Genomic DNA, 25,586 nt, shown 5'->3' with positions numbered 1-25,586 from the left:
GTCCCCCAAAGCTGTGCACAAGGCTTGGCAGAGAAGGGGTGCTCAGGGGCTGGGAAAGGGGCGGAATCTACCTGGGGTCCCTAGGGGTCAGGAATGGGGCAAGTCCCCATGGACAGGGTGCAGATGGAGATCGCTGAGGCCTGGTCCGGTCTCCACAGAAGTGGAGGATGTGGGAGGTTTTCTTGCATGCAGAGGGCAGCCCTGCCATGCTGGAACCTGTGGCAGGGGGCCCCAGGGATTAAGGCCACATGCTGTGGGAATGCAAGCTGGTGCAGCCACTCTGGAAAACAGTATGGAGGTTCCTCAAAAAATTAAAAATAGAACTACCTTACGACCCAACAATTACACTACTAGGTATTTATCCAAGGGATACAGGTATGCTGTATCGAAGGAACACATGCACCCCCATGTTTATAGCAGCACTATTGACAATAGCCAGAGTATGGAAAGAGCCAAAATGTCCATCGATGGATGAATGCATAAAGAAGATGTGGTATATATCTACAACGGAGTATTACTCGGCAATCAAAAAGAATGAAATCTTGCCATTTGCAACTACGTGGATGGAACTGGAGGGTATTATGCTAAGTGAAATTAGTCAGTCAGAGAAAGACAAAAATCATATGACTTCACTCATAGGAGGACTTTAAGAGACAAAACAGATGAACATAAGGGAAGGGAAACAAAAATAAAAACAAGGAGGGAGACAAAACAGAAGAGACTCATAAATATGGAGAACAAACTGAGGGTTACTGGAGGGGGTGTGGAAGGGGGAATGGGCTAAATGGGCAAGGGGCATTAAGGAATCTACTCCTGAAATCATTGTTGCACCATATGCTAAGTTGGATGTAAATTAAAAAAAAATTAAATTAATTAAAAAAAAAGACCACATGCTGTACAGACATGCCCAATTCTAGGGGGCTGATGTTGGCTTCATGATGGAGCCACGCTTTCCCCAAGCCATTCTTCATTCTTTATAGTTTCTGAATTGCAGAAGCAGAAATTGCTCACCCTCAGTCTGAAGCTTTTCGTGACTTGTGCAGAAGAAATGTCATCAACAGCCTTTTGTTTAGGCTTGACTTGGGTGAACGTGCCAAGAAGACTTGCTCAGAAGAGTCTTTTCAGATGTCATTTCTGTCTCCCTAAAACCCTGCTCCATGAAAGCCATTCACAAGCCGGTTTTTCTGCGGCTCCAAAGCTGTCATCCCCTCAGTCCTGCCACAGCCCACAGAGCTACCGTGACACTCACTCGGCAATGGCATGTGCTGTTGGCCCGGGGCGGGGATGCAGCAGTGGGGAGGCTCCCAGCCGAGCGTCTCGCTTTCAACCCTGCCCGAATGCCCCGAGAACCCTGAGGTACAACTTCAACTTACATCCCCTAGACCGTGATCTGGCACCATGCCCACATTTTTCAAAACCATTTTCCCAATGCCCAACACAGGCACTCAATAAATGTGCAATGAGTAAATAAACAAATATGCAATGCCAATTATTTGAGCTAATTGAGGGAGACCATCAAACTCAGAGTTCTGAGGGGAGAATTATCTAGAAATGAACATATTCTTAGACTTGGGGCGCCTGGGTGGCTCAGTCGGTTGAGCGTCTGACTTCAGCTCGGGTCATGATCTCGCGGTCTGTGAGTTCGAGCCCCGCGTCGGGCTCTGTGCTGACAGCTCAGAGCCTGGAGTCTGCTTCGGATTCTGTGTCTCCCTCTCTCTCTGCCCCTCCCCTGCTCATGCCTCTCTCTCTCCCCCTCTCTCTCTCTCTCTCTCTCTCTCTGTCAAAAATAAATAAATATTTTTTTAAATTAAAAAAAAACCATATTCTTGGACTCATTTTACTCTTCCCACTGTGGATGCTGGTGGTGTGGCCGCTGGGAAGGGAGCCTGGAGTGCTGGGTCCAGCAACACTGTGGGTCTGGACGCAATGTACAGTCAGCAGGACTCACTTCTATCGCCCTCTCCAGGCCAAAGCTAGCTGTGACAGCTGTGCTGGGAACGGACAGAGGCAAGGGAGATGGGAGCTGTCTCCAGCTCATTCCCAGTAAGCGGCGACACAGGGTGAATTAAAGGTGAAAATGAGACCGGGATTAGTGGAGGACTAATCAGAGGGGGGCACTACCCAACGGCGTGTGGAGTGTCAGGCAGAGACGCACAAAGGGCTGCGGGAGCCCCAGAGCCCACTCTGCCTGGGGATCCAGGGAAGAGCTTCAAGGAGGAGGCGACATTTGAGTTGGGAGTTTGAGAGGTGGAGAATGTGAGGAGATGGCAGGTGCATGTGGCCAGTCGCCCGGGCTGAGAGCGCACTCGGTCCAGGCCCCTTCTGAGGGGGAGGCTGCCACGAGCAGCTCTTGGAGTAGAGATACCAGGGCATGGAGCCAAGTGATGTGTGGGTGGCTTGCTGAAGCGAAAGCAGTGGTTCTAAAGGCAGAGAGTTTGCAGAAGAGCGTTCCAGGCTGGGGGAACAGCACGCGTACAGCACAAAGGTGAACAAGACCATGGCTTAGTAGGGCGAGGCCACCCGGGGGGTTACGGCACCAGGAGGCATCAGGTCCCTGGTGCTCTGACAGCTCTGAGAAGCCGTTTTACTAAATTACAAGTTATCAGTTGCGTCTTGTGCGGCTGGAGTCGCCCAGAGCCACACTTCCCGATATGTGGAGGCATTCCTGTATCAACAAATGCCAATCACCTGGGTTTGTATACACAGTCTGTACAAGTCCTGACGGCTCCCGGCCGAGACGCATTACCGGAAGGTCTCACTGAAAGCTGAAGCAGCCAGGGTATGAGGACAGAACAGCAGCAGCAACTACCACCACTCACCAGGTGCTCCCTGACTGGGTGCTCCCTGACCGGACGCTCACTGACCCAGTGCTCCCCGTCGGTCAGCACCACGCCACAAGCCTCATGGGTGTGAAACTCCCATAACTGCCCATGAGGTAGGACTGTTACCTCACTTTGCACATGAGGGGGCCAAAGCCGACACGACTGTGGAGCTTGTCCAAGGTCACACAGCTAGGTGAGTGCCAAAGCTGGGATTCAAACCCACATTTGCTTGATACCAAAGCCAACCTCTTTTCACTTGCCCAGAGTGAGGAAGGGGATCCCCGAGCCCCATCCAGTCGTTGCTTAGATAGCATGAATGAGTGGCTGTGAACCCGGCACGGGCACTGACAAGGCCCCGACCTCAAGGGATCGCTGACCCAGTGGTGAAGTCAGGTGGTAAAGATGCCCCTCCCCACATCCCCTGCCCAACTTCACCCCAGCACCGAGTGACGACAGTCTGAATATGGTTGGACCATTGCTGTCCCAGCTACAAGGCTCTCTGCTTCCTGAAATCCAGGCCCACCCTCAGAATAAGGGCTGAAGTATAGCCAGTAGTTCAGTCCAATCATGGCCCGGGAAGAAAATGAGCAACCTCTGGCTTGAGGGAGCATGGTGGCTGCAGCCATGGAGCCCATGTCCTTGCCCTCTCTCTCTGCCTGCATCCGGCCCCCAAGCCCCATCTAGAAGGGGTTCGTGGCTGGATGAGGACACGGCCTGCTACTCACAGGGGTGGGCCCTGGGGCTCCGGATGCAGGGCAGAGAAAGGCCAGTCCCTTCTTTCTTCAGCAAGTGCTCCTTCATGGAGTGGGAGTCCCAGCAGAGATGGATGGAGCCAGGCTCACTCCTGAACCTGCACCCTATATCAGCTGTGCCTGTGCTGACAGCTCTCCTTGGCCGGACCGCAGCCCCCAAACCCTTTGTTTCCTCCTCATAATTTGAGCGGCAAAAGAATGCATTTTCACGAGGGTCAGTGACTCTGCTGGAGGCTGCTGGTGACAGGGCTGCGTCAAAGGCCCAAATGTCCCGATGAGCAGTCCTCCCCCATAGCCTCGAGCACTGGGGCATGGTTTGCTGGGCTCTGCCCTGCCACCTCTTACATTGCTCTTCATTCAACTTCGGGAAGACTGGGCCACCCGCAGGACTGGCTACACCAGAGGAAGCTGCTGGCCGTATTAAAACAAGGTCACTCAGGAAAGGATTCTTTCCATCAGGGGAACCACGTGGGCTCACAGGACCTAATCAAACCAGTGGCCATTCTCACTGCATCCTCCCAAGGAGTAAAGAGTGGAGACAAGCCCATTGAGGGGGAAGGGATACCCCTAAATTTCAGGGGCATCTGAGTATGCAACAGCTTCTGAGCAGGAAGAGAAAGGAGCGGCGTATAGGCAGTGGCTTAGAGAGGATCCTCAGGGCAAACACACGGCTGGGCAAAGTCCCGCCCTTAATCCCCCTTGCGGGTCCTGGGGGTGTGCAGGAGGGCTGATAGCACAGACAGGGAATCAGGTGGAGATGGCTTTACCAGGCCAGAACTGATCAGAGCCACCCTCGGATGCATGGGAGCAAGGCCAGTGGGGATAGCTGGCACAGACTCATCCCTAACTAGGCCCCACGGAGCTGGTTTCTGAGCCCAGGCTCCATGCACCATTGCTTTGCCCCATGTGGGGGGCTTGTTCCATTTGGGGGTATGCTTCTTGGGCAAGCTCTGCAGCTGGCTTCTGGCCCAGCCCCTCCTTCTCGAGGGGCCGAGCAACAGTGCAAGATGTCCTTTTGTTTCTTCCAACTATTCCAAACTGTGTTCTCAAGTGGTCCTACTGCAGGGAAGTTCCTCATACTAAGCCCCCGGAACACAGGGAAGGGGGGTGGGTCTGTCCCAACACGAGAGGCACAGAGATGTCACAGAGCCAGCTGTCAACAGACCTGCCTTTGTGACGCTGCCAGGAGTCAGGCTTGTGTTTTCCCCATCAGGGTCTCCCAAGAGCAGAGACCGTGTTGGCTGATATTCTCCACACATCATCTCAGACAATCTTGTCTACCCTCTGAGGTTCATGTAAGAATCATCTCCAGGGTTTTCCCTCCAGCCCGGACCTCTCCCCTGAGTGATCCACTGCGCTCCTGTGCGGAGCTGTGGCTTCCCTCTGGCTACTTCATTCGCCCAGGCCCAGACTCCACACACAGCATTGGGGCAGAGAGTAGAAAGCTCTCGTGCCAGAAGGCAGGCATGGACTGGTGTCTTGCATCCACCTGGGGGAGGTGAGGCTTCAGCCCTGCTTCTCCCCTCTAGCTCTGGTCCCAGAATGACCACTCCCATCCCCCGAAGTGCAGACAGAGTAGGGAGAGCAGGACCGAGTCCTGAAAATGCCAGCACCCTCCTCTCTGCCCACCTTCTGCCTGGGCCCTGGGACGTGTGTGGGTGGAGCTCGGACTGGAACCTTCCTTCGGGCTGCAGAGCCACAGAGATGGAGCCCTGCAGGGCTGTTCCTGGCCTGGAGCCTCTCTCCTTGGGAGAAGGGCCAGGATTACGTTTTGTACTTTCACCAGCCGTTGCAGCTCCCAAGCAGTACGGCTCCCCAGGCTCCCCACGTGGGGAATTTGTAGCTCAACCAAGAAAAGCAAAGCTGCTAATCTGACAAGATCAATCCTCAAAGACCGCAGGAATGCAGCCTGCCTACTCTCACCAGGGACAGTGCTTCTGAACACCTCTAGGATTCCTGCTTCCGGGTAGAGCCTGGAGCTTGGTCTGCAAAGCAGGAAGCTGCTCCACACCAGCGTGTCCGACCTTGACACTGAAGCCCCAGCCTTCTAGGCATAGCTCAGGCATCCCTTGCACCAGGAACTCCTCTCATTCATCTTTCATCAGCCCTTCCTGCCTAAGGGCCTCCTCTGTCCTCACCTCTTTCAGAGCACATATTCCGGATATGTGTTCATGTCCCTGTGCTGTCTCCTTGAACCCTGAGGTCAGTAGGTACAGATGAGGACAGGGAGGCCCAGGGGGTTTAAGCCACCCAGCCCTACTCACTTTTAAAGCCTGGGCATTAATCACTACAGTCCAGTGCTTCTCAAACCATCTGTGAAGAAAGACTGGTTTGTTTGGCTTTTGAAATTTCAATTCTGTCGCAGAGCGATACTTTTATAAAGCATAATAAAAATGAATCACTAGAAAAATTAAAACACATAAAATAAGAACTCCATTTTTAAATTACTAGGTTCAACTAACATAAACTTACTCTAGTTGCTATAGACATGTCTAAAATTTTATTATCAATTTCTCAGTAATCTGGCTGCAGACCAGTTCACATCACTTTTGATTCCATAGCTCACAACAGGCTTCCAAATGACGGACACCCAAGGGTTCTGCCTGGCACTCACCTTCAGGAGAAGCTGGAGAGGGGACAAGACATGGCTCCTCAGGTCCCGAACCCGGCAAGAGAAAGACACACTGACATCATCAGGGGCTGAGGCCCAGCCCCTCATCTGCAGCAGATGAATTTACAACCAGGGAAAACCCAACAGGTTTTCTACAAGATTCACCTGTTCAAAGAAGTATGGGTCCCCAGTCATCTAGGGAAGGAGATTTTTCCAAAGCAAACACAACTTCTGGTCATTTACTGCACACTCACCTAGAAGGGTTAGTACACAGAGCAAAGAGGAAGGAGATGGAATGCACAGCTACAGGGTACAGGGGAGGGGAGGGGGCAGGTGACAGTGGCTGAATTCCTTGAAGGGTGGGGGAGGCAGAAGGGATAGACTGAGACAGGAAGTGGTGTTAATTTAAAAGCAGATCATGGATTGGTTCCCAGAGGAGGTCAGAACAGCTGATACCAAGAAATGCATGGAGACAAAACTGACGCCAAAGAAACCAAGAGGACACAGATGGCGATTCCTCTAGCTTCAAGCTGGAGGCCAGGTCAAGGACAGCCATTCGGTCTGCCTAGCCCATGAGGGGCTGTAGATCCCTGGACAACACGCAGAGAAGCTTTAGTTACTGAGGACTCTGCACTTCCTGAAAAGGCCCAGCACCCAAAGATTTCACTGCAGGGATTCCCCACTGAAAATATTTAAAACAGTCTCCAATCAAAAGGAATCTGCATTTCCCCTCCGGGCTCATGGCTCAGAGCCATGACTCAAGGTAGGGTTAGTGGGTTTGATTGCTCGCTCTGTGCTACTATGACTATGGCCAAGTTACAGCTTTTTCATCCGTAAAATGGGCATAAACAACACTTATTCCACAGGGTCATTGTAAAAACTAAATAAAGAAATGAATATACAACGTTTAGCACAGTGGCTAGCACCTAGTAAGTGCTCTATATAAAACTATGTGACCTTTTATATACACAGGCTGTCTATATCTGCCAATGGAACGTAAGCTCTTTGAGGGGACAGATTTTATGTATCTTTTTCTTTTTTAATTTATTTGAGAGAGACAGAGAGACAGAGTGTGGGCAGGGGAGGGGCATAGAGAGAGAGGGAGACACAGAATCTGAAGCAGGCTCCAGGCTCTGAGCTGTCAGCACGGAGCCCGACACGGGGCTTGAACTCATGGATTGTGAGATCATGACCTGAGCTGAAGTAGGACGCTTAACCGACTGAGCCACCCAGGTGCCCCAGATTTTATGTATCTTATACAATGCTGAAGCTCTAGCACCTAGAAAAGTGTCAGGCACATAGTAGGTGCTCAATAAGGTTTGTTAAGTGAATGAAATGGGAGCTATTACCATTGGGTTTACAGGATAGTAGAGTCAATGTGGCAGCCTTTTCAGGGAAGTGAGAGACTTCAGTATGACTAAACACTGGTATGAAGGAGTCAGTAAAGAGAATGAAGATCCAGGTCCTGGATCTTTAGGTCCAAGATCTAGGAAAGGTTGAAGAACCAGGGCACAGGGAAGAGACTGACCTCAGAGAAGAGATCTTACAGAGGGCAGAAGTGTCATGACTCAATGACTAGCCGGATATTTGGTTGAGAGAAGAGAAAGAAGAAGTCACAGATTTCTGGCTCATGTTACCCTCTCAGGTGGATACTGGTGTCATTCACTGAAAGAGGCAATATGGACTGATTGTTTTAGAAATTCAGTGATTTGGGCACATTGAGTTTGAGATGCTCGAGAGTCATCCAAGTGGAGTTGTCTGGCAGGAAGTTGGGCGTCTGGGTCCAGAGATCAGGAGCTGAGAGAGTCACTGGCACACAGGTGTTCACCGATGCCGTGGAGTAAGAAGTGAAGAAGACCATAACCGAGCCCTGGCAGACATCAGCATTTAAAGGTGGGCACAGGAACAGGAGGTTGCTTGCGAAAGAGACTGAGAAGGAACAATCAGAGAAGTAGGAGAACTGGAAGGGAGTGTGGACAAAGAATTACTGAGGAGAGAGTTTGAAAATGAAGGAAGAAATGAATACTGCCAAATGCTTCAAAGAGGTCAGAAAAAGAAAAGGTCCACCCTTGGATTTGTCAGTCCTTTCAAGTGATCTGGGTGAGAGCATTTCAGGGAGGGAAGTGGTGGGAGTGGAGAAAGCAATTGACGAGTCTGCACACTCCTGTCTGGGCTGGGGCGAGGGCGGTACTCAACTTGCTACCACTCTGAAAGGACAACAATTCTGTAGAAGTAGAGATGATCTATTCTCCTTTGTCATTTATGTCTGGAACAAAGCTTAGCAAGGATGCCTTTCAATCCTACCATCCCTCTCTGGTATTGTAGTAATAAGAATCCTAGGATCTGCCCTGGAAGAGCAGAGAGAGAGGAGCTTTGGAATGTGGGGATACTAGGTACCCAGTTACTCTGGCCAGGAACCCACAAGCTTTCAAAACCTCCAGGAGGCAGTGCAACAGGCCTCCTGTACCTTTTAACGCAGGGGTCCCAAAACATGCAGCTAGGGGCTCTGTCCAAATTCCAGACTTCCTGCCTCAGAGAGCTCAGTGGGGTTTCAAAGGCCATCCCTGCACTCTTAAGAATTCAGCCAGCTTGGACCATGGCAACAGTATAAAAATCACAGATACATACAGTCACAGATACCGTGCACCTCGGCTTTTTGAAAGCAAAGTACATCTCAAAAGAAGTTCGTTTTCCTCTGTAGAGATGGGCAAGAGGGCAATTTCTACACCAGTACCTCATTAACCACCACTGGGCATCAGGTAGACCTCTGTACTCTGGCCACTAGCCAGCCTGTCCATGAGACAGCAGCTATGAGAGGAAGCAGAAAGTAGCAGTTAAGCTTGTGGGCTCTGCGGTCGGAGGGCTTGGGTTCAAAACTCAGCTTCATCGCTTCCTACTGTTAAGACCTTAAGCAAATGGATGGACTCTCTCCACCCTCATCTTCTCCTGCTTAACCCTGGATTAATGACAACACCTATGTCACAAGACTGTTGGGAAGATTAAAACAGGAAAGACAGGGAAAGGTCTCAGCATAGGAACCGCTACATCAAGAGGTGTGGGCTAGCATTGTTGCTACCGCTGCTTCTGCTCTGCAGCACGGCCACCGCCTCAATTTGGATTCTGCTTTCTGCTGAAACTGCCTGCCACGGGCTTACCCTGCCGATGCTGCACTGGCTCCCCATGCCCATGGTTCCAATGGCCACCACCTAAAAGACACGACACTAAATCTTTCACGAAAGCACAAAAAGCGACTCATACGCACATAGCAAAGTACTGCCAGGAGAATGGGGTGTGTCGATTAAGGTTTTTATCAGTCACATTTCTTTGCTTTGAAATCTACCTTTCCCCCCTGCCCCGGAAATCTACATTTTTAATGTTTATCATGATCTATTCTGGGATCTTTATTCCTTCCTGAAAAAAACTTACCTGTTCGTAAGAAAAGTCACTGAGAAAACAGAATTCACTTAGTAAGTGTCTGACATTAAAATTTTCTGGAATGATCAGCATTTACAGCCCCAGGATACAACATCTCATTTCATTCTCTTCACTAATGAGATAAGTAATGCTCAGACTTTTCCAAGATCACACAGTACGTTAAGTGAGAAAGCCGCGAGAACTTTCTGTCTCCAAATCTCATCTCCTTCCAGTCTATCATGTATTGGTATATGTCAGAATGATTTTTCTACATCAAAATAATCACTTTTCTTCACTCTTTCCATCAAGAGTATTTTATTAACAACCCTCATACCCTCGAGTCTCTCAATTTCCTGAGGGCAGAGATTAATATCCATTCGTAAAACAAATATTAAGTGCCTACTAAGTGCCAAAAGCTCTGCTAAGTGTTGGCAGCCGTGAACAAGACCATGTCTCTATGTTGAGAAGTTCACATCCTTCTATGGGAGAAGACACATCAATCAATAGTTGTAAGTACGATGACAGAGCTGTGTATGTGGCACTGCGGTGGCACAAGCTGAGGAAAGAGTAACTGGGTGTGTGTAGATGGGTGGGGGTCAGGGAAGACTTTCCCTTCCATGAGACCAACAATGTTCAGAGCACAGCAGGTGCTCAATAAATCTGAGTTGCTTTAAGCCTTATGCCCTCTCTTCCCTATCTCTCTCATTAGAAGAAGATGTCTCAGGGCGCCTGGGTGGCTCAGTCAGTTGAATGTCTGGCTCTTGGTTTTGGCTTGAGTCATGATCTCACGGTTCGTGAGATCAAGCCCCACGTCGGGCTCTGTGTTGACAACACAGGGCCTCCTTGGGATTCTCTCTCTTTCCCTCCCTCTCTGCCCCTCACCCCCTCTCAAAATAAGTAAACATTAAAAAAAAGAAAAAAAGATGTCTCTAGGCAGGCAAGTCTCAGGGAAAGTAAGGAAGACTTCCCAGGAGACAGTACAAAGGTCTAAGAGGGAACAGGCTGGCTTCCCTGAGAGGCAGGACTCTGTAGGCAGAACAGGCTGGCATACTGGCATCCCTTCCATTACCACCGCCTGCTCCCCCACAAGGGAGGCTTGGGAACAGAGTAAGAATGTATGCTTCACACAACACTTGATAATAAAGGAGAAATAAATAAAGTAAAGATTTAATGGTTTATTTATATTGGGTTGTGTCAAAAACTAATACATTAAAACTGCATTAAGGCTTTTTGTGTCAAAATATTAATGCTATCAAAACTAAAATCCTGACTTTACTTGGTACATTTAGTCAAAATATCAAGAAATGTTAGCTACTTACTAGGAAAAAGTAAAGAAACCTCAATCGCAATATCAGGGATCACTCGTAACACCAAGACAACACAAAATACAAACAAAAACAACAACAACAAAAACCCAGATGGCCATATATATCCATATGAAAAATAAAGTTATAAAAGTACTAGAAGAAAGCGTAAAGGAAGGCATATTCATAAACTACCACATATGGATGTGAATCCAAAAACTGCTACGGAAGGCAATTTGCCAATAACTTTCAAAATTTCAAACATCTATAATTGTGATCCAGACATTTTCTTCTTTATTCTAGATGATCTCACGTGTGTAGGAAAAAGTCATTCACTGATGTAATAATAGTTGTAATAGAAAAGATGAGAAGTTGCCTAAATGTCCATCAATAGGGAATTAACTAATTAAACTACTATACATCTGCACAATGGAATCCGTGTAACATGGAATAAGGGACTTCTGTTTCTAACCATGATGTGGTAACAGGGATGGGATTTAACCTCTTACCTTAAACAACTAGAAAGCAAGTCAAAATACACGAAAAAACATTTTTCAGACCAGTGCAGGAATGGAGAACCCAAGAAGAGCCCAGTGGTCTTTCAGAGTTGAGATAATGGGTCACAATTTAGAAGACAAAAACGCTAGAATTTGTGAAGAAGACTAGTATAGAGGACAGAGCTGCACAAAAAGCTCCAGAGATCTTCAAAGGGTTCCCTTACCCCTCTGGTAACCATAATAGACTTTCCCCATGAAAAATCTTTTAAAAACTGGGGGGGCCTGGCTGGCTCAGTCGGTAGAGCATGTGACTCTTGGTCTCTTGGATGTGAGTTCAAGCCCCACACTGGGTATAGAGATTACTTAAAAATAAAATCTTTTTAAAATTTTGTCAAAAAATTAAATTGTTGGGGCACCAGGTGGCTCAGTTGGTTAGGCGTCCAACTTTAGCTCAGGTCATGATCTCGCGGTTTGTGAGCTCCAGTCCCATATCAGGCTCTGTGCTGACAGCTCAGAGCCTGGAGCCTGCTTCGGATTCTGTGTCTCCCTCTCTCTGCCCCTCCCATGCTCATACTCTGTCTGTCTCTCTCTCTCTCTCTCTCTCAATATTAAATAAAAGTTGGGGCACCTGGGTGGCTCAGTCGGTTGGGCGTCCAACTTCGGCTCAGGTCATGATCTCGCAGTCCGTGAGTTCGAGCCCCGCGTCGGGCTCTGTGCTGACAGCTCAGAGCCTGGAGCCTGTTTCAGATTCTGTGTCTCTCTCTCTCTCTCTCTCTCTCTCTGACCCTCCCCCATTCATGTTCTGTCACTGTCTCAAAAATAAATAAACGTTAAAAAAAAATCTTAAAAAAATAAAAAATAAATAAATAAAAGTTAAAAAAAATTTTTTTAAATTTAAATCGTGGTAAAATACACTTAACATAAAATCTACCATCTTAAACATTTTTTTAAGTAAGCTCTACATGCAGCATGGGGCTCGAACTCATGACCCTGAGATCAAGAGTCAAATGCTCCACCTACTGAGCCAGCTAGATGCCTTCCATCTTAAACATTTTTAACTGTACAATTCAGTAGTGTTAAAGTACATACAGATTATTACACAGTCAATCTCCAGAACTCTTTTCATCTTGAAAAAGATGATGAAACTCTATATCCATTAAAAAGCAACTTCCTGTTTCCTCTTACCCCCAGTCCCTAGCAATCACGATTCTGCTTTCTGTCTCTATGAATCTGACTACTCTAGGTACTTCATATAGTGGAATCAAACATATTTTTCTTTCTATGACTGGCTTATTTCACTTAGCATAATATCTTCAATCTCACACATGTTGTAGCATATCAAAATTTCCTTCCTTTTTAAGGGTGAATAATGTTCCATTGTATAAATATATCACATTTTGTTTATCATTCCATCTCTTGATGGACACTTGGATTGCTCTGGCTATTGTAAAATAATGCTGTTATGAAACAGGTGTACAACTATCAATGTGAGACCCTGCTTTCATTTCTTTTGGGTATATATCCAGAAATGGAATTACTAGGTCACATGGTAATTACATTTTCCTTTTTTTTTTTTTTTTTTTTTTTTAGGAATTACCATACTGTTCCCATAGTGGCCACACCATTTTATATTCTGACCATTAGTGTACAAGGATTCTGATTTCTCTATATCTTCATCAACACTTGCTATTTTCTTTCTTTTTTTCTCTTTTTTCTTCCTCTCTCTCCCTCTCTCTCTCCTTCTTTCTTTCTTTTTTGATAGCAGCCATCTAATGCGGGTGAGGTATAGCTCATTGTGGTTTTAATTTGCATTTCCCTAGTGATTAGTGATGTTGAGCAGTTTTCCATGTGCTTGCTGGGTCATTTGCTTTGGAGAAATGTCTACTCAACTCCTTTGCCCATTTTTTAATCAGTTGTTTTGCTGTTGTTGAGTTGTAGTTCTTTACATATTCTAAACATAATTCCACATCAGATATATGATTTGCAAATATCTTCTCCCACTCTGCAGGCTGCCTTTTTCTGGTTCATTGCTAAATCGCTTTAAATAACTGACTCTTCAGGACAAAAATAAATAAGAACAGTGCCATGTGGATTTACAATATATAGATGTAAAATGTATGCCAAAAATAGCACAAAGGATGGGAGAGATAATGGAACTATACTGTTGCAAGGTTCTTAAACTCTAAGTGAAGTCCTATAATATTATTTGAAAATAGATTATAAATTAAAGACATATATTGTAAACTCTAGAACAGTCACAAAAAACATAAACAAAGAATTAAACCTATAAGCCAATACTGAAGGTAAAATGAAGTCATAAAACACATTCAATTTCTGGCTCAACAAGAGCCAGAATAAGAAAGAAAAAATAAGAAGAACAGAAAACTAATACCAAGATAGATTTAAACCCAACCATATTGATGATTACATTAAATGTAAATGGTATAAGATCTGCAATAAAAGGCAGACATGGCCAAATTGGATAAAAAAGCAATACTCAGCTATGAACTATGTTCTGTCTACAAGAAATTCACTTTAATTGTGAAGACACAGTCAAACATAAAAGGACAGATTGTTGTAAACCAGCGCCGAGACTCAACTTTTCTGAGGCTCAAGGGTATACACAAACATATGCTTCCCCCCACAACACACACAGAAGTAAAAGTATGGGAAACATATACCACAATGAAGCTAACTCTAAAAAGGCTGGAGTGGTTACATAAATATCAAACAAGGGAGATTTTAGAATAAGGAAAAAAAGGACAATTCAAAATAATGAAAGGATCTATTCACATCAAGGGAATATAATAATCCTAAATGTACATACACTAAATGTCACAGCTTCAAAATATGGGAAGCAAAAACTAATAAATGGAGACCTCAACATCTGTCTGTCAAGAACTGTTGGAAAATCAGTAAGGATATAAGAGACTTGAAAAACACTATCAACCAACGTAATCTAATTGCCATTTATAGAATACCCAATAACAGCAGAAAAATCTCCAAGTGCACACAGAATATTCACCAAAATAGACCATATTTTATCTTGTAACTCAGGTCTCAATCAACTTAAAAGTGTTAAAATCCTATGAAAACTATTTTCTGATCACAACAAAAATAAATTAGATATCTGTCACACACAGATATTTGGAACACCCTCAAATACTTGGAAATTAAGCTAAATTTCCAACACTTCAAAAGAAACCATGGGACAAAGTAGAAATCACAAGTAAAGTTAGAAAATATCTTTAACTCAATGAAACTAATAATACAATATCAAAATTTGTGGGATGTACCTGATGCAGTTTATAGAGGGAAATTTATAGCATGAAATCAAGGAACCAAATCAGTGGTCTAACCTTCTATCCCAAGAAACAAACAACAAATTAAACCCCAAATAAGTGTAAGGTAGGAAATAATAAAGATAAGAATAAAAAATAATGATTACAGTGAAAAAAAAATACCAATAGAGAAAAATCAATGAACCCAAAAGCTAGTTCTGTGAGAACAATGAAAACAATAAAACTCTAACCAGAAAGACTAGTAAAAAAAAAGGGAAAATATATAAATGACCAATATCAGGCGTATTATGCGAATACATTCAACAACTTAGAGGAAATCCACAAATTCCCTGTCAGGCACAAACTACCAAAGAAGAAATAGGAAAACCCAAATAGAAATAGAAAAGCTCCAGATATATTAAAGAAATGTAATTCTTTTTTTTTTTTTAGAAATATAATTCTTTGGGGTTTTTTTGTTTTTGGTTTTTGAGAGAGAGAGTGCGAGCAGAAAAGGGGCAGAGGGAGAGAGAAAGAGAGAGAGAGAGAGAGAGAGAGAGAGAATATCTTAAGCAGGCTACACACCTAGCATGGAGCCCAATATGGAGTTTAATCCCAGGATCCTGGGATCATGACCTGAGATCAAGAGTCAGACACTCAACTGACTGAGCTACCCAGGTGCCCCTAGAAATGTAATTCTATGTTTTTTTATTAAAAAACTTCCCACAAGGGGATTTTCTTAACACAAAACCTAGGTAGCCCTAGATGTCTTTGCTGGTACATTCTATCAATCATTTAAAGAAAAATATTATCAATTCTATACAAAACTTTCAGGAAAGTGCAAATGAAGGAATATTTTCTCACTGATTCTATAATGTCAGCATTACTGATATCAAAACCAAAAACGTTACAAAAAAACGACAGACCAATCTCTCATGAACAGAGAAAGAAAAATCCTTAATAAAACATTAGTGAATTAAATCCAGCAATATATAAAAGAGAATAATAAATTAGAATAAAATGAAGTTTATTCTAGTAATAAAAGGTTGGCTTAACATTAAAAAAAATCAGTCAACGAAAAAAATCACTGTGATTCACTATATTAATAGATTAAAGAAGAAAAGCCATCTGGTCATGTCAAAAGATGCAGAAAAGGAAGCATTTGACAAAATTTGACATTATTCATTATAAAAATTCTCAACAAACCAGAAATAGAAGAGAATTCCCTCTATCCTAAAAGGGTATCTATGAAAAACCTACAGCTAACACCATAATGGTAAAAGACTAAATGCCTTCCCCCTGAAATTGGAAACAAGTCACGGATATTCACTCTCACCTCATCTATTCAACACTGTATTGATCAGTCTAGCCAGTGCAATGAGGCAAGAAAAAGGAAAAAGAGGCAACCAGAATGGAAAGGAAGAAATAAAACTGTCCTTAATAGAAGACATGATTGTTGAGGTGCCTGGCTGGCTCAGTCAGCAGAGCATGTGACTCTTGATTTCAGGGTCATGAGTTCAAGCCCCACACTGGGCATGGAGCCTACTCAAAAAAAAAAAAAAAAAAAAAAAAAAAGACATGAGTGTCTACGTATTGTGATATTAATGTGATATTAATGCAAGGACAGACACAAAGATCCATGAAATGGAATAAAAATTCCAGAAAGAGCCCCACATACATATGTTTGGCTGATTTTTAACAAATAGGCCAACGTAATTCAATGAAGAAAGAACAGTCTTCAACAAATGGTTCTGGAACAACTAAACATACATATGCAAAACTATATACAAGAATTAACTTGATATGAGTCATAGACCTAAATGTAAGAGCTAAAACCTATAAAAATTCTAGAAGAAAACACAGGAAAAGACCTTTTGACTTTGGATTAGGGTAAGATTTCTTAGATAAACCACCAAAAGCAAAATCCATAAAAGAAAAAATTTATAAATTGGACTTCATCATGATTAAAAACTTCTGCTTTGTAAAAGATACTGTTAAGACAATGAAAAGGCGAGCCATAGGCTGTAAGAAAATATTTGCAAATCGCATGACAGAGGGCTTCAATCCAGAATATGTAAAGTTGTCTTACATTCAATAAGGAAACAACCAATTTACAAAATGACAAGAGCTTTGACAATTCCTCAAAGATAAAAGAATGCTAAATAAGCACATGAAAATGAAAATGAATATCATTAGTATTACTAAAATGCAAATTAAAACCACAGTGAGATATCACTAAATTTTAGAATAGCTAAAATTAAAAAGACTGATGGCAGAGATGTAGAGCACCTGGAACTCTTATACAACGAAGGCAGGAAAGCAACATAGCACAGTCAATTTGGAAAACTCTTTGGCAATTCTTGGGGTGCCTGGGTGGCTCAGTCGGTTGAACATCCAACTCTTGATTTTGGCTTAGGTCATGACACCATTCATGAGATCCAGCCCCGCAAGAGGCTCTGCGCTGACAGCGTGAAGCCTGCTTGGGATTCTCTCTCCCTCTCTCTCTGCCCCTCCTCCACTCACATTCTCTCCCTCTCAAAATAAATAAATAGACATTAAAAAAAAAGTTTGGCAATTTCTTATAGAGTTAATGAGACATCCCATATACAAATTTTATGGTGGCTTTTTTTTTTTAATTTTTTTTTTCAACGTTTATTTATTTTTGGGACAGAGAGAGACAGAGCGTGAACGGGGGAGGGGCAGAGAGAGAGGGAGACACAGAATCAGAAACAGGCTCCAGGCTCCGAGCCATCAGCCCAGAGCCTGACGCGGGGCTCGAACTCACGGACGGCGAGATCGTGACCTGGCTGAAGTCGGACGCTTAACCGGCTGCGCCACCCAGGCGCTCCTATGGTGGCTTTATTTATAATCACCAAAAACTGGAATCTACCCAAATGTCTTTTAACTACTGAGTAGATATTTTTTATTGTTTATTCATTTTTAAATTTTTTAAAATGTTTATTCACTTTTGAGAGAGAGAGAGAGAGAGAGAGAGAGAGAGCCAGCGAGCGGAGTGGGGGAGGGGCACAGGGAGAGGGAGACACAGAATCTGAAGTAGGCTCCAGGCTCCAAACTGTCAGCACAGAACCCAACGTGGGGCTCGAACTCATAGACTGCGAGATCATGACCTGAGCCAAAGTTGGACACTTAACTGACTGAGCCACCCAGGCGCCCCTCAACTACTGAGTAGATAAACAGACTGTTATATCCATACAATGGAATACCATTCAGCAATAAAAAAGAACAACTGATACATACAATACATGTATGAACCTCAAATGCATTAGAGTGAATGAAAGAGGCACACTCAAAAGACTTCATACTATATGATTCCATGAATGTAACATTCTGAAAATGCTACAGGAACAGAAAACTGTTCAGTGGTTGCCAGGGGTTGGGGGTTAGGGGAGAGGTTAACTACAAAGCAGCACAAGGGAACTTTCAGGAGGTGATGATGGGAATGCTCTACTGGATTGCTGTGGTTACTCAAAGGTGTGCATTTACCAAAACCCCTACAACTACACCAAAAAGTAAGTTTTGCTGCATGTAAATTAAACTTCAATAAGTCTTACTTTTGAAAAAATTATTATACATCCATATAATCATGTTATGCAAGCATTAAATGAATAAGATTACCATGTATGCTGGTAATAGGATGATCTCTAACATATATTGTTAGGAGTAAAAAGCAAGATACAAAACAATAAATACATGATATTTCTATTTATATTACCCAGGCTGTCTGGGTAATATTGGCTATCTCTGGGGATCTAGAGTGAGAGCATATACCCTTTTGCACATTTTCAGTTATTATTTTTTTGACCGTATGCTTGCATTACTTTCAATTATAAAAAGTAAAGGGGTGCCTGGGTGGCTCAGTCGGTTGAGCATCCAACTTCGGCTCAGGTCATGATTTCGTGGTTCATGAGTTCTAGCCCCACGTCAGGCTCACTGCCATCAGTGTGGAGCCTGCTTCAGATCCTCTGTCCCCCACTCTCTCTATCCCTCCCCCAATGGTGCTCTCTATCTCAAAAGTAAATAAACATTTTAAAATATATATAAATAAAGAAATAAAAAAGAAAAAGTAAAAAAAAAAAACCAAAACAAAACCCAACACCTATATCCAGGTCAAGGAAAACTCATAGGTGTCTGGCCCAAGGCACTGAGTCAAGTAGACCTAAGAAAAGATGTATAAGAATATGGAACATAATACCAGACACTTACGAGGTGCTCAATAAATAGCTGTGGGAAGAAAAATATTTGGAAGCAAGTCAGAAGGCAGACCCTAGACAAAGAGATCTCTATCTGAACACCAGATATTCAGCAGAGCCCCTGTTTTAGACAAGGAGCTTCCATCACTTCCATTAGAAAAAGAAAAAGAGCATAAAAACCACATATTCTGGATCTACTTTGGCGCAAGTTGTTTCTCAGCCTTCCTCGGCAAGCACGTTGTATGCCCTGACCTCAGCCTTCTCAGGGATGGGATGTAAGCCCTTCCCCCAGTGAACAGACCCCACCCCAGGAGGCCACCCCAAGGGCTCCCCCTGTGGTCCAAGTGCTACATCCCCACTCCCAGAGGGTCCTGAGCGGCCTTTCCTCCAGCTCCTCTAAGTCAGACACTCCGACAACTTTCTGAAGGAACAAAATGACCTTGGTAGTCTCACTACACTCCAGACTGCAGACAAGCCCATTTTGGCACATCAGGTCCTTCTCCACACTGTAGCTTCATGGAAAGAAAACTCAAGAGGAAAAGGCAGATATGCAAGCAAGGCCCCTCAGCAGAATGTGGTCAAAGAAACTCCCAGGGTTTGGCACAGTTTCTTCCAGCCAGCTTGGTTATCAGGAAATCAGGAACTCCAGAATGCAAAACGGACAAAGAGAGAAGGTGCCAGAACAGCCAGGCCAGGCTCAGAAACCTCTCTTTGTTCCCTGCTTTATTTGGATATGCTTCCCTGAAGCCACGTAGTTTTGATGCTATGACTTGGAGCTTCTATGCTGAGGAGGCTTATCTGGCTGCTTCTGGGTACCTGGCTTCCAAGGAGTGCCACGCAGGTTCTACCTGTCCCCTCCCCTCCACAGAAACAGGCTGTGCTGGCAGGTGCAAGCTCCAGAGACAGGACGGGGGTAAGGTATAGCAAGGGCACAGAGTGGGACTGGGGTAGGAACCAACCCGAAACAAGTCCTCTCCAGGCACCCACAGACTCAAGGACACAGGGCAGTAAGTTACACCAGAATTTCGCTTTCTCAGAGCACATCACTTGCACAGCATAGAGTTTCTGACTCCTGGGCCATGGACCAGGCTGTCTGGGCAGCGGGAAGAAATAGGAACACTTACCGAGGAAAGATGGCAGTCATCAAGGCTGAAGCATAGCCAGGCTTGCAAGCTCCCTCTGAAAAGTTTGCGTATTTGGTGGCTAACTCAGCAGGCCTATGGGAAGAAAAGGAAAGTCACAGCTAGCCAGGCACTGAGCAGTCAGTGGGGTATTAGTTCTTAAAGAGCTGTAGCTGTTTGAACCTTGAATAACGCTTCATTCTCTACAATCAGCCTTTCAGCCCCTTTTCCACACCAAGGCTTCGGGGCGGGGCGGTGGGGGGGGGGTAGTGGGGAACCCAAACCAAAAATTCTAAAGGAATATAGGTAGATAAATTAGCAAGGCCCCTGTACAGAATTTGGCAAAAGGAACTTGCTGGGTTTTGCAGCAAGCTTAATACCAAGGAAATCACGAACTCCATCCAGGCTCCCAGACTAGAAATATGGAGCCTGCAGACCTAGGGAGAGAGCTGCCCAGGCTTTCACAGTCACAGGCACCTGCCCTTTCAGGCTTCACTGTGGGGTTGTACACGCCCAGCCGCACCTGCCTCTACTCTCTCCACATATACTATGATCCCGCCAGTGGGAAGCACTCTCAGTATCCTGAATATAGGTCAAATATATGTTGGGACTATTGCTGTAACCGTTAGATGTTTAGTTGAGGATGCTCTGCTGCTCTCCTATTCTCTTTGCCCAGAATGTTCTTCCTTGTCCTTCTCCACCTGGCTATGCCGACTGGTCCTTCACAACTAAGCTTAGGTCTCAGCTTCACTGGGAGTAACTCCCTAGCCCCCAGGTTGGGCTAAGTGCCTCTTCTGTGCTCCACAGTCTGTCCCCTGTCACCTACATTACATGCTTATCCCCAGAGGCACTTGCCATACTATACTGTAACTGTTGGTAGTTTGTCTCCCTCATCATACTGTGAACTCCCAAGGTCAGAGTCTGATTTAACCCTGCATCCCCCGTACCTTGTGCAGAGATGGGCCCACAGAAGATGCCTATAATTTTCTGAAGGAACAAAATGACTCTGATAGTCTCATTGCACTTGTACTGAAAACAAGACAGTCTCGAGAGCCCATAAGCCCTCTAGAGTGTTTGCTGCATATCTGCTGAAAATTTTTTCAGAAGACCTGTGTGTTCCAGCCCCGGCTTTGTTGCTGTGTGACTGTAGTCGAGTCACTTCACGTCTTTGGGCTTCAGTGCCCTTATGTATTTGATGTGGGGCTAGAGTCACTGCCTTGCCACCAAAATCCGTGCCGGTGCAGTCTAGAGAAAACCGCTGTGGAAGAACAGGACACATTCAACGACTGCTGAAGCTGGCGGCCCTGCATGCCGGGGCACCTGAGAGAGCCCTGGCTGGCTGCCAGTTCCCAGGCCCAACCTCCCCCGCCTCCACCCTTGGGCCTGCCGCCAACATGCTGGTGCCCAGCTGCTCTACTGTGCTGGGGCCCCCCGTGGTAAGTCTTCCCTCGGGGCTGCTGCAGGAACTGGGTGGGGCAGGCCTGAGGGGAAGGGGGCTGGCGCCTATACTAGACAGCCAGAAACGATGATGCCACTGCCTAGCATGTGTCATGTGTGATTCACTCCCGTGCCCCTGCGGGCCTAGCCCAGGGCCTTGCACAGAGTAATTGCTCACTGAATTTAGACAAACCCATCTGTATCCGTGTGCGTTTCTTCTGGAAATCTACAATTTTTTTTAGCATTTCCTACCAGTGAAATGTAAAGCCTGAAATGCAAATACAAATGCTGAGTAATAAGCCAGAGTCGAGACTTTATTTGGTAGGCAAAAGAAAAGTCAGAGGTTTAACAAGAGAATTTACGTAACAGTATTTTCTTATATAAACAACTGTATTTCCAAAACAAAACAGAAACTTCAGTATACTTCGTGAACTTGCGGAAAGCTCTGAGACTAGGTGCAGTGACTGAAATACAGATTTTTTTCAATTACGTCTTCAACAGCCATGTGAGTAGGTGCTATTAGTTATCCACTTACAAGTGAGCCCAGAAAGAGGAAGGGACTTATCCAAGATCCTATAGCTAGTAAGTGGTAGACATCAGTAAAGGAGCTCTTCACATGGAAGTACCACCAGTGCGGATCGTGGTAAGGGCCATCACAGAGGGAAGCACAGAGTCCAGGGACAGCACATAAGTGGTGAGTGCCAATGGACAGGGGTAGAGAAGAGGGTCAAGAAAGCCTCACACAGCTCTCCGACAGCATGTCTACAAGCAGTGAGGTGTTGTGAGTCTCCCAATCCCCCACTCTCTGTGTCCTGCCTTGTAGCAGTGGATTCCTATGCTCTTCCTGAATTCCAGAAAGTTTCACACTGAGGACGAGAGACGGACAGCAGCTGCCCCTCTAATACGGTGTACCACAGACACAGATATACAACGACAGATAAACCTTTGGACCCATTTTTCCTCTCTCTGGCTTACGTCGTCCACCTCTGGCAAGGTGCTTCTGGAATAAGGGCTATGGGCAGTCCAAGATCCATGGACTCAGGTAATCTATCATGGAAAAGAGGGGGGCACCGGCCAGCTGGAGCACAAGGAAGCCAGAACCTAGCCCGGAAGGGTCTTCCCATGACAGTGCAAGGTAGTCAGATATCAAGGATGAGCACCTCTAAATCAACCCCCCCCCACCTCCATTTAGAAAGCAACAGTAACTTCTAAAACATACAGCCCCGGGGACAGGGGGCCATGTCAAGTTATTACCAAATTAAAATGCCTTAGCAATGGCCTCCTGACTATCCCAGTGGGAGAAGAATAGGGGGAGTGTTGGGGATTCTGAGTCATACAGCAGGCTGGGACCTCTGGGGCAGTTAGCGGTCAAAACCACCAAGATTAACAGTCGCCAACTCCCTCAGGCCAGAATGGTTAGTTTCTCTAAGGCACTCACACTCCAAATGCCAGGAGGCCCCCACAGATGTCTGATCAAATCATTCAGCCCTTGTTCCTCTCAAACTCTGCAGCTGGCCTTTCATTTTGGGAGATTTAGCATTTCAACCAGTAAGAGCACCCATTGTCCTGCAAACGTGACGACCAAGCCCCTGGGGTGAAGAGGGTAAACCACTGTACTCAAGAGGAAATCCAGATGGACAGACTGGAACCCAAAAGAAGGAACCAAACATCCACTCCCCTGCTTCACCCCAGAGCATGGAGTTTAAGGATCAGGCCAAGCAAAGGGTTGTAAATGAGAAGAGCGTAAGATCTGGGATCAGAAACTTCAGTGTCCAGGGGACACTGGCAAGTTGTGTGACCCTGGGCAATGATGAAACTCTGACTCTCAGCTTTCTCGTCTGCAAATGGGAACCACTCACTTCCCAGGGATCTCGGGAGGATGTGGCGAGAAAGTGCACGTGAAGGGGCTGGCTGTCCTACCGAGTGCCACACAAACGTTATGTGAAAGATGAGATGCCAGAGGCAGGCATGGGATCATGGAGGCTTTGAACACTTGGCTCTAGTTTGAATTCGGAGGTAGGGGAGGGTCACTGAAGGATTCCCAGAGGGCGAGTGCCCAGACCATCGTGTGCATTTTTAAGGACCAATGTTTGGGAGGCGAGGAGGCAGCGAGAGGCTGAAAGAAGTCCAGGAGACAGAACGCTAATCTGGAGAGAGTGCTCTCTCAGTTGCCGAGGGGAGGAAGTGTCTCAAGAAGGACACAGGAACCAACCATGTGCAACACAGTGGGAGGCCTGGTGAGGTGTGGCCACTGGATCAACAGCTGGCTCTGGCAACAGGGAGGTTACTCTTGACCTTGACAAAAGCTGGTTCACTGGAGAGTGGGGGTGAAATGCTGATTTCATTGGGTTTAAGAGAACACAGAAAAAGTGGAGTCATGGAATACAGACTACTATTTTTAGGAGTTTTGCTATAATGGAAGACAGAGAAATGGGGCAATCGCTGGAGGGAAGAGGCAGGGAGAGACGTTTTTGAGTTAGAAATTAGCTTAGCATGTTTGTAAGCTGGCTGGAATAAGAGGGAAATTCCTGATGTGATAGAGAGAGGATGGCCATAGGAGAAATGTCCTAGAAGAGGTGAGGGGGGAAAGGACCTAATACAGAAGTAAGAGGGTTGGCCTTCCTCTGCTCGCCCTGCCCTGCCCTGCCCTGCCCTGGCCCATGACTACCTCTTTATCTTGCAACACTCAGTTTAAGCATCACCCCTTTATGAAACTTTGTAAAAATTTTTTCCCCTCCCTGGCAGAACCAACCTACCTGCCTGTGGACCCCATTTCGCTTTGCTGACTTTCACCTTAGCTCGCTCACTTGTTCCCACACTCTTCTCTCCCTTCCTCCCTCTCATTCATGCATGCATGCATGCATGCATGCATGTAACAAATATTTAGAGGCGAAAGAGACACTCTGCTTGGATTTGTAACCTGGCTCTATCCCTTCCTCGCTGTTTGACTTTGGGCATGTTATTTAATTGCTCTGTGCCTTAACTTCCACATCTTGAAAAACTGGGATTATACTCATACAATTGTACTGAGAATTATGTTAAGAATAAAGTGTGTTTAACTAACTAGAATTAAAAAAAAAAAAAAAAGACATGACAGGGGCAGCTGGGTGGCTTGGTTGGTTAAGCATCTAGCTCTTGGTTTCAGCTCAGGTCATGATCTCATGGTTCATGAATTCAAGCCCAGCACTGGGCTCTGCGCTGGCAGGAGGAAGCCTGCTTCAGATTCTCTCTCTCTTTCTCTCTCTGCCCCTCCCCCACTTGTTCTCTCTCTCTCTCTCTCTCTCTCTCTCTCAAAATAAATAAACTTAAAAAAAAAGACATGACAAATAAATACAAAAACAAAACAACAACAACAAAAAAATAAATTGCATCCAGGTCTTTGCGTAGCTTAATGTCCATTTGTTTTCATCACTGAATATTATTTAATTGTATGGATGCCCCACACTTCATGTATCCATTCACCTTGACAGATATCTTGGCTCCTTCCAGTTTTTGATGATTTTGAATAAAATTGCTATAGTTATTTATATTTTAAAAAAGATAAGAAAGTGCTTACTACAATGCCAAGGCACTTGGTTTTCTCTCAATACATGTTAACTGTAACAGCCTTGCTGTTGTTGTGTTCCAGACACTGGCCTGGGATTAGGGATGCAATGATGACTAAGACCTGGTTATAGCCTAGCATTGGCCACACTAAAGAGTAACTATCCATTTAAATGATCTTTCTCTCATACAGCACGAAAACTGAGTGTGGTGCATGGCACAGAGTACCATGCATATTGGACTGAACTCAACTGATTACTTTGACAACTGGAAGGTTAATTAATAAAAAGTGGGGGGGAAGCGGTGGTGATGGCTGGGGGAAATGGAGATGGGACTTTGAGGGTTCTTCCTAGGCCTCTATATTCCAGTCAATGATCTAATTTCTAGAACCCTCCCAGAAAGGACTGAAATCAGATCAGCCCCCTACTATGTCTCTTCCTTCATTCAGACACTAGTTCACTGATGTAGAGTACAGGAACTGGCCGTGAAAATGAAACAAGACCACATAGAGAACACTCAACACAATGCCTGACAAGGAACAGTTAATAAATATTAATGTCCTTTCATGCAAGCATAGTTATTTAATCAAAGCTGGC

General features: G+C 45.2%; 1 protein-coding gene across 7 annotated transcripts in view; it reads right to left on the bottom strand.

The window, feature by feature from the left end:
* ST3GAL3 (ST3 beta-galactoside alpha-2,3-sialyltransferase 3) overlaps positions 1–25,586 on the bottom strand; it is a 199,267-nt gene that overhangs the window by 56,484 nt on the left and 117,197 nt on the right. For all 7 annotated transcript variants that reach the window (XM_045035686.1, XM_045035685.1, XM_045035688.1 and 4 more), the window contains one exon: positions 20,014–20,106. In XM_045035686.1, coding sequence (XP_044891621.1) covers positions 20,014–20,106 — 93 coding nt within the window. The remainder of the gene's footprint in view (positions 1–20,013; positions 20,107–25,586) is intronic.

This window comes from Felis catus, chromosome C1 (assembly GCF_018350175.1).
Source record: "Felis catus isolate Fca126 chromosome C1, F.catus_Fca126_mat1.0, whole genome shotgun sequence".
Taxonomy (NCBI): Eukaryota; Metazoa; Chordata; class Mammalia; order Carnivora; family Felidae; genus Felis; species Felis catus.
This window is presented reverse-complemented; position numbering and strand designations above follow the sequence as displayed.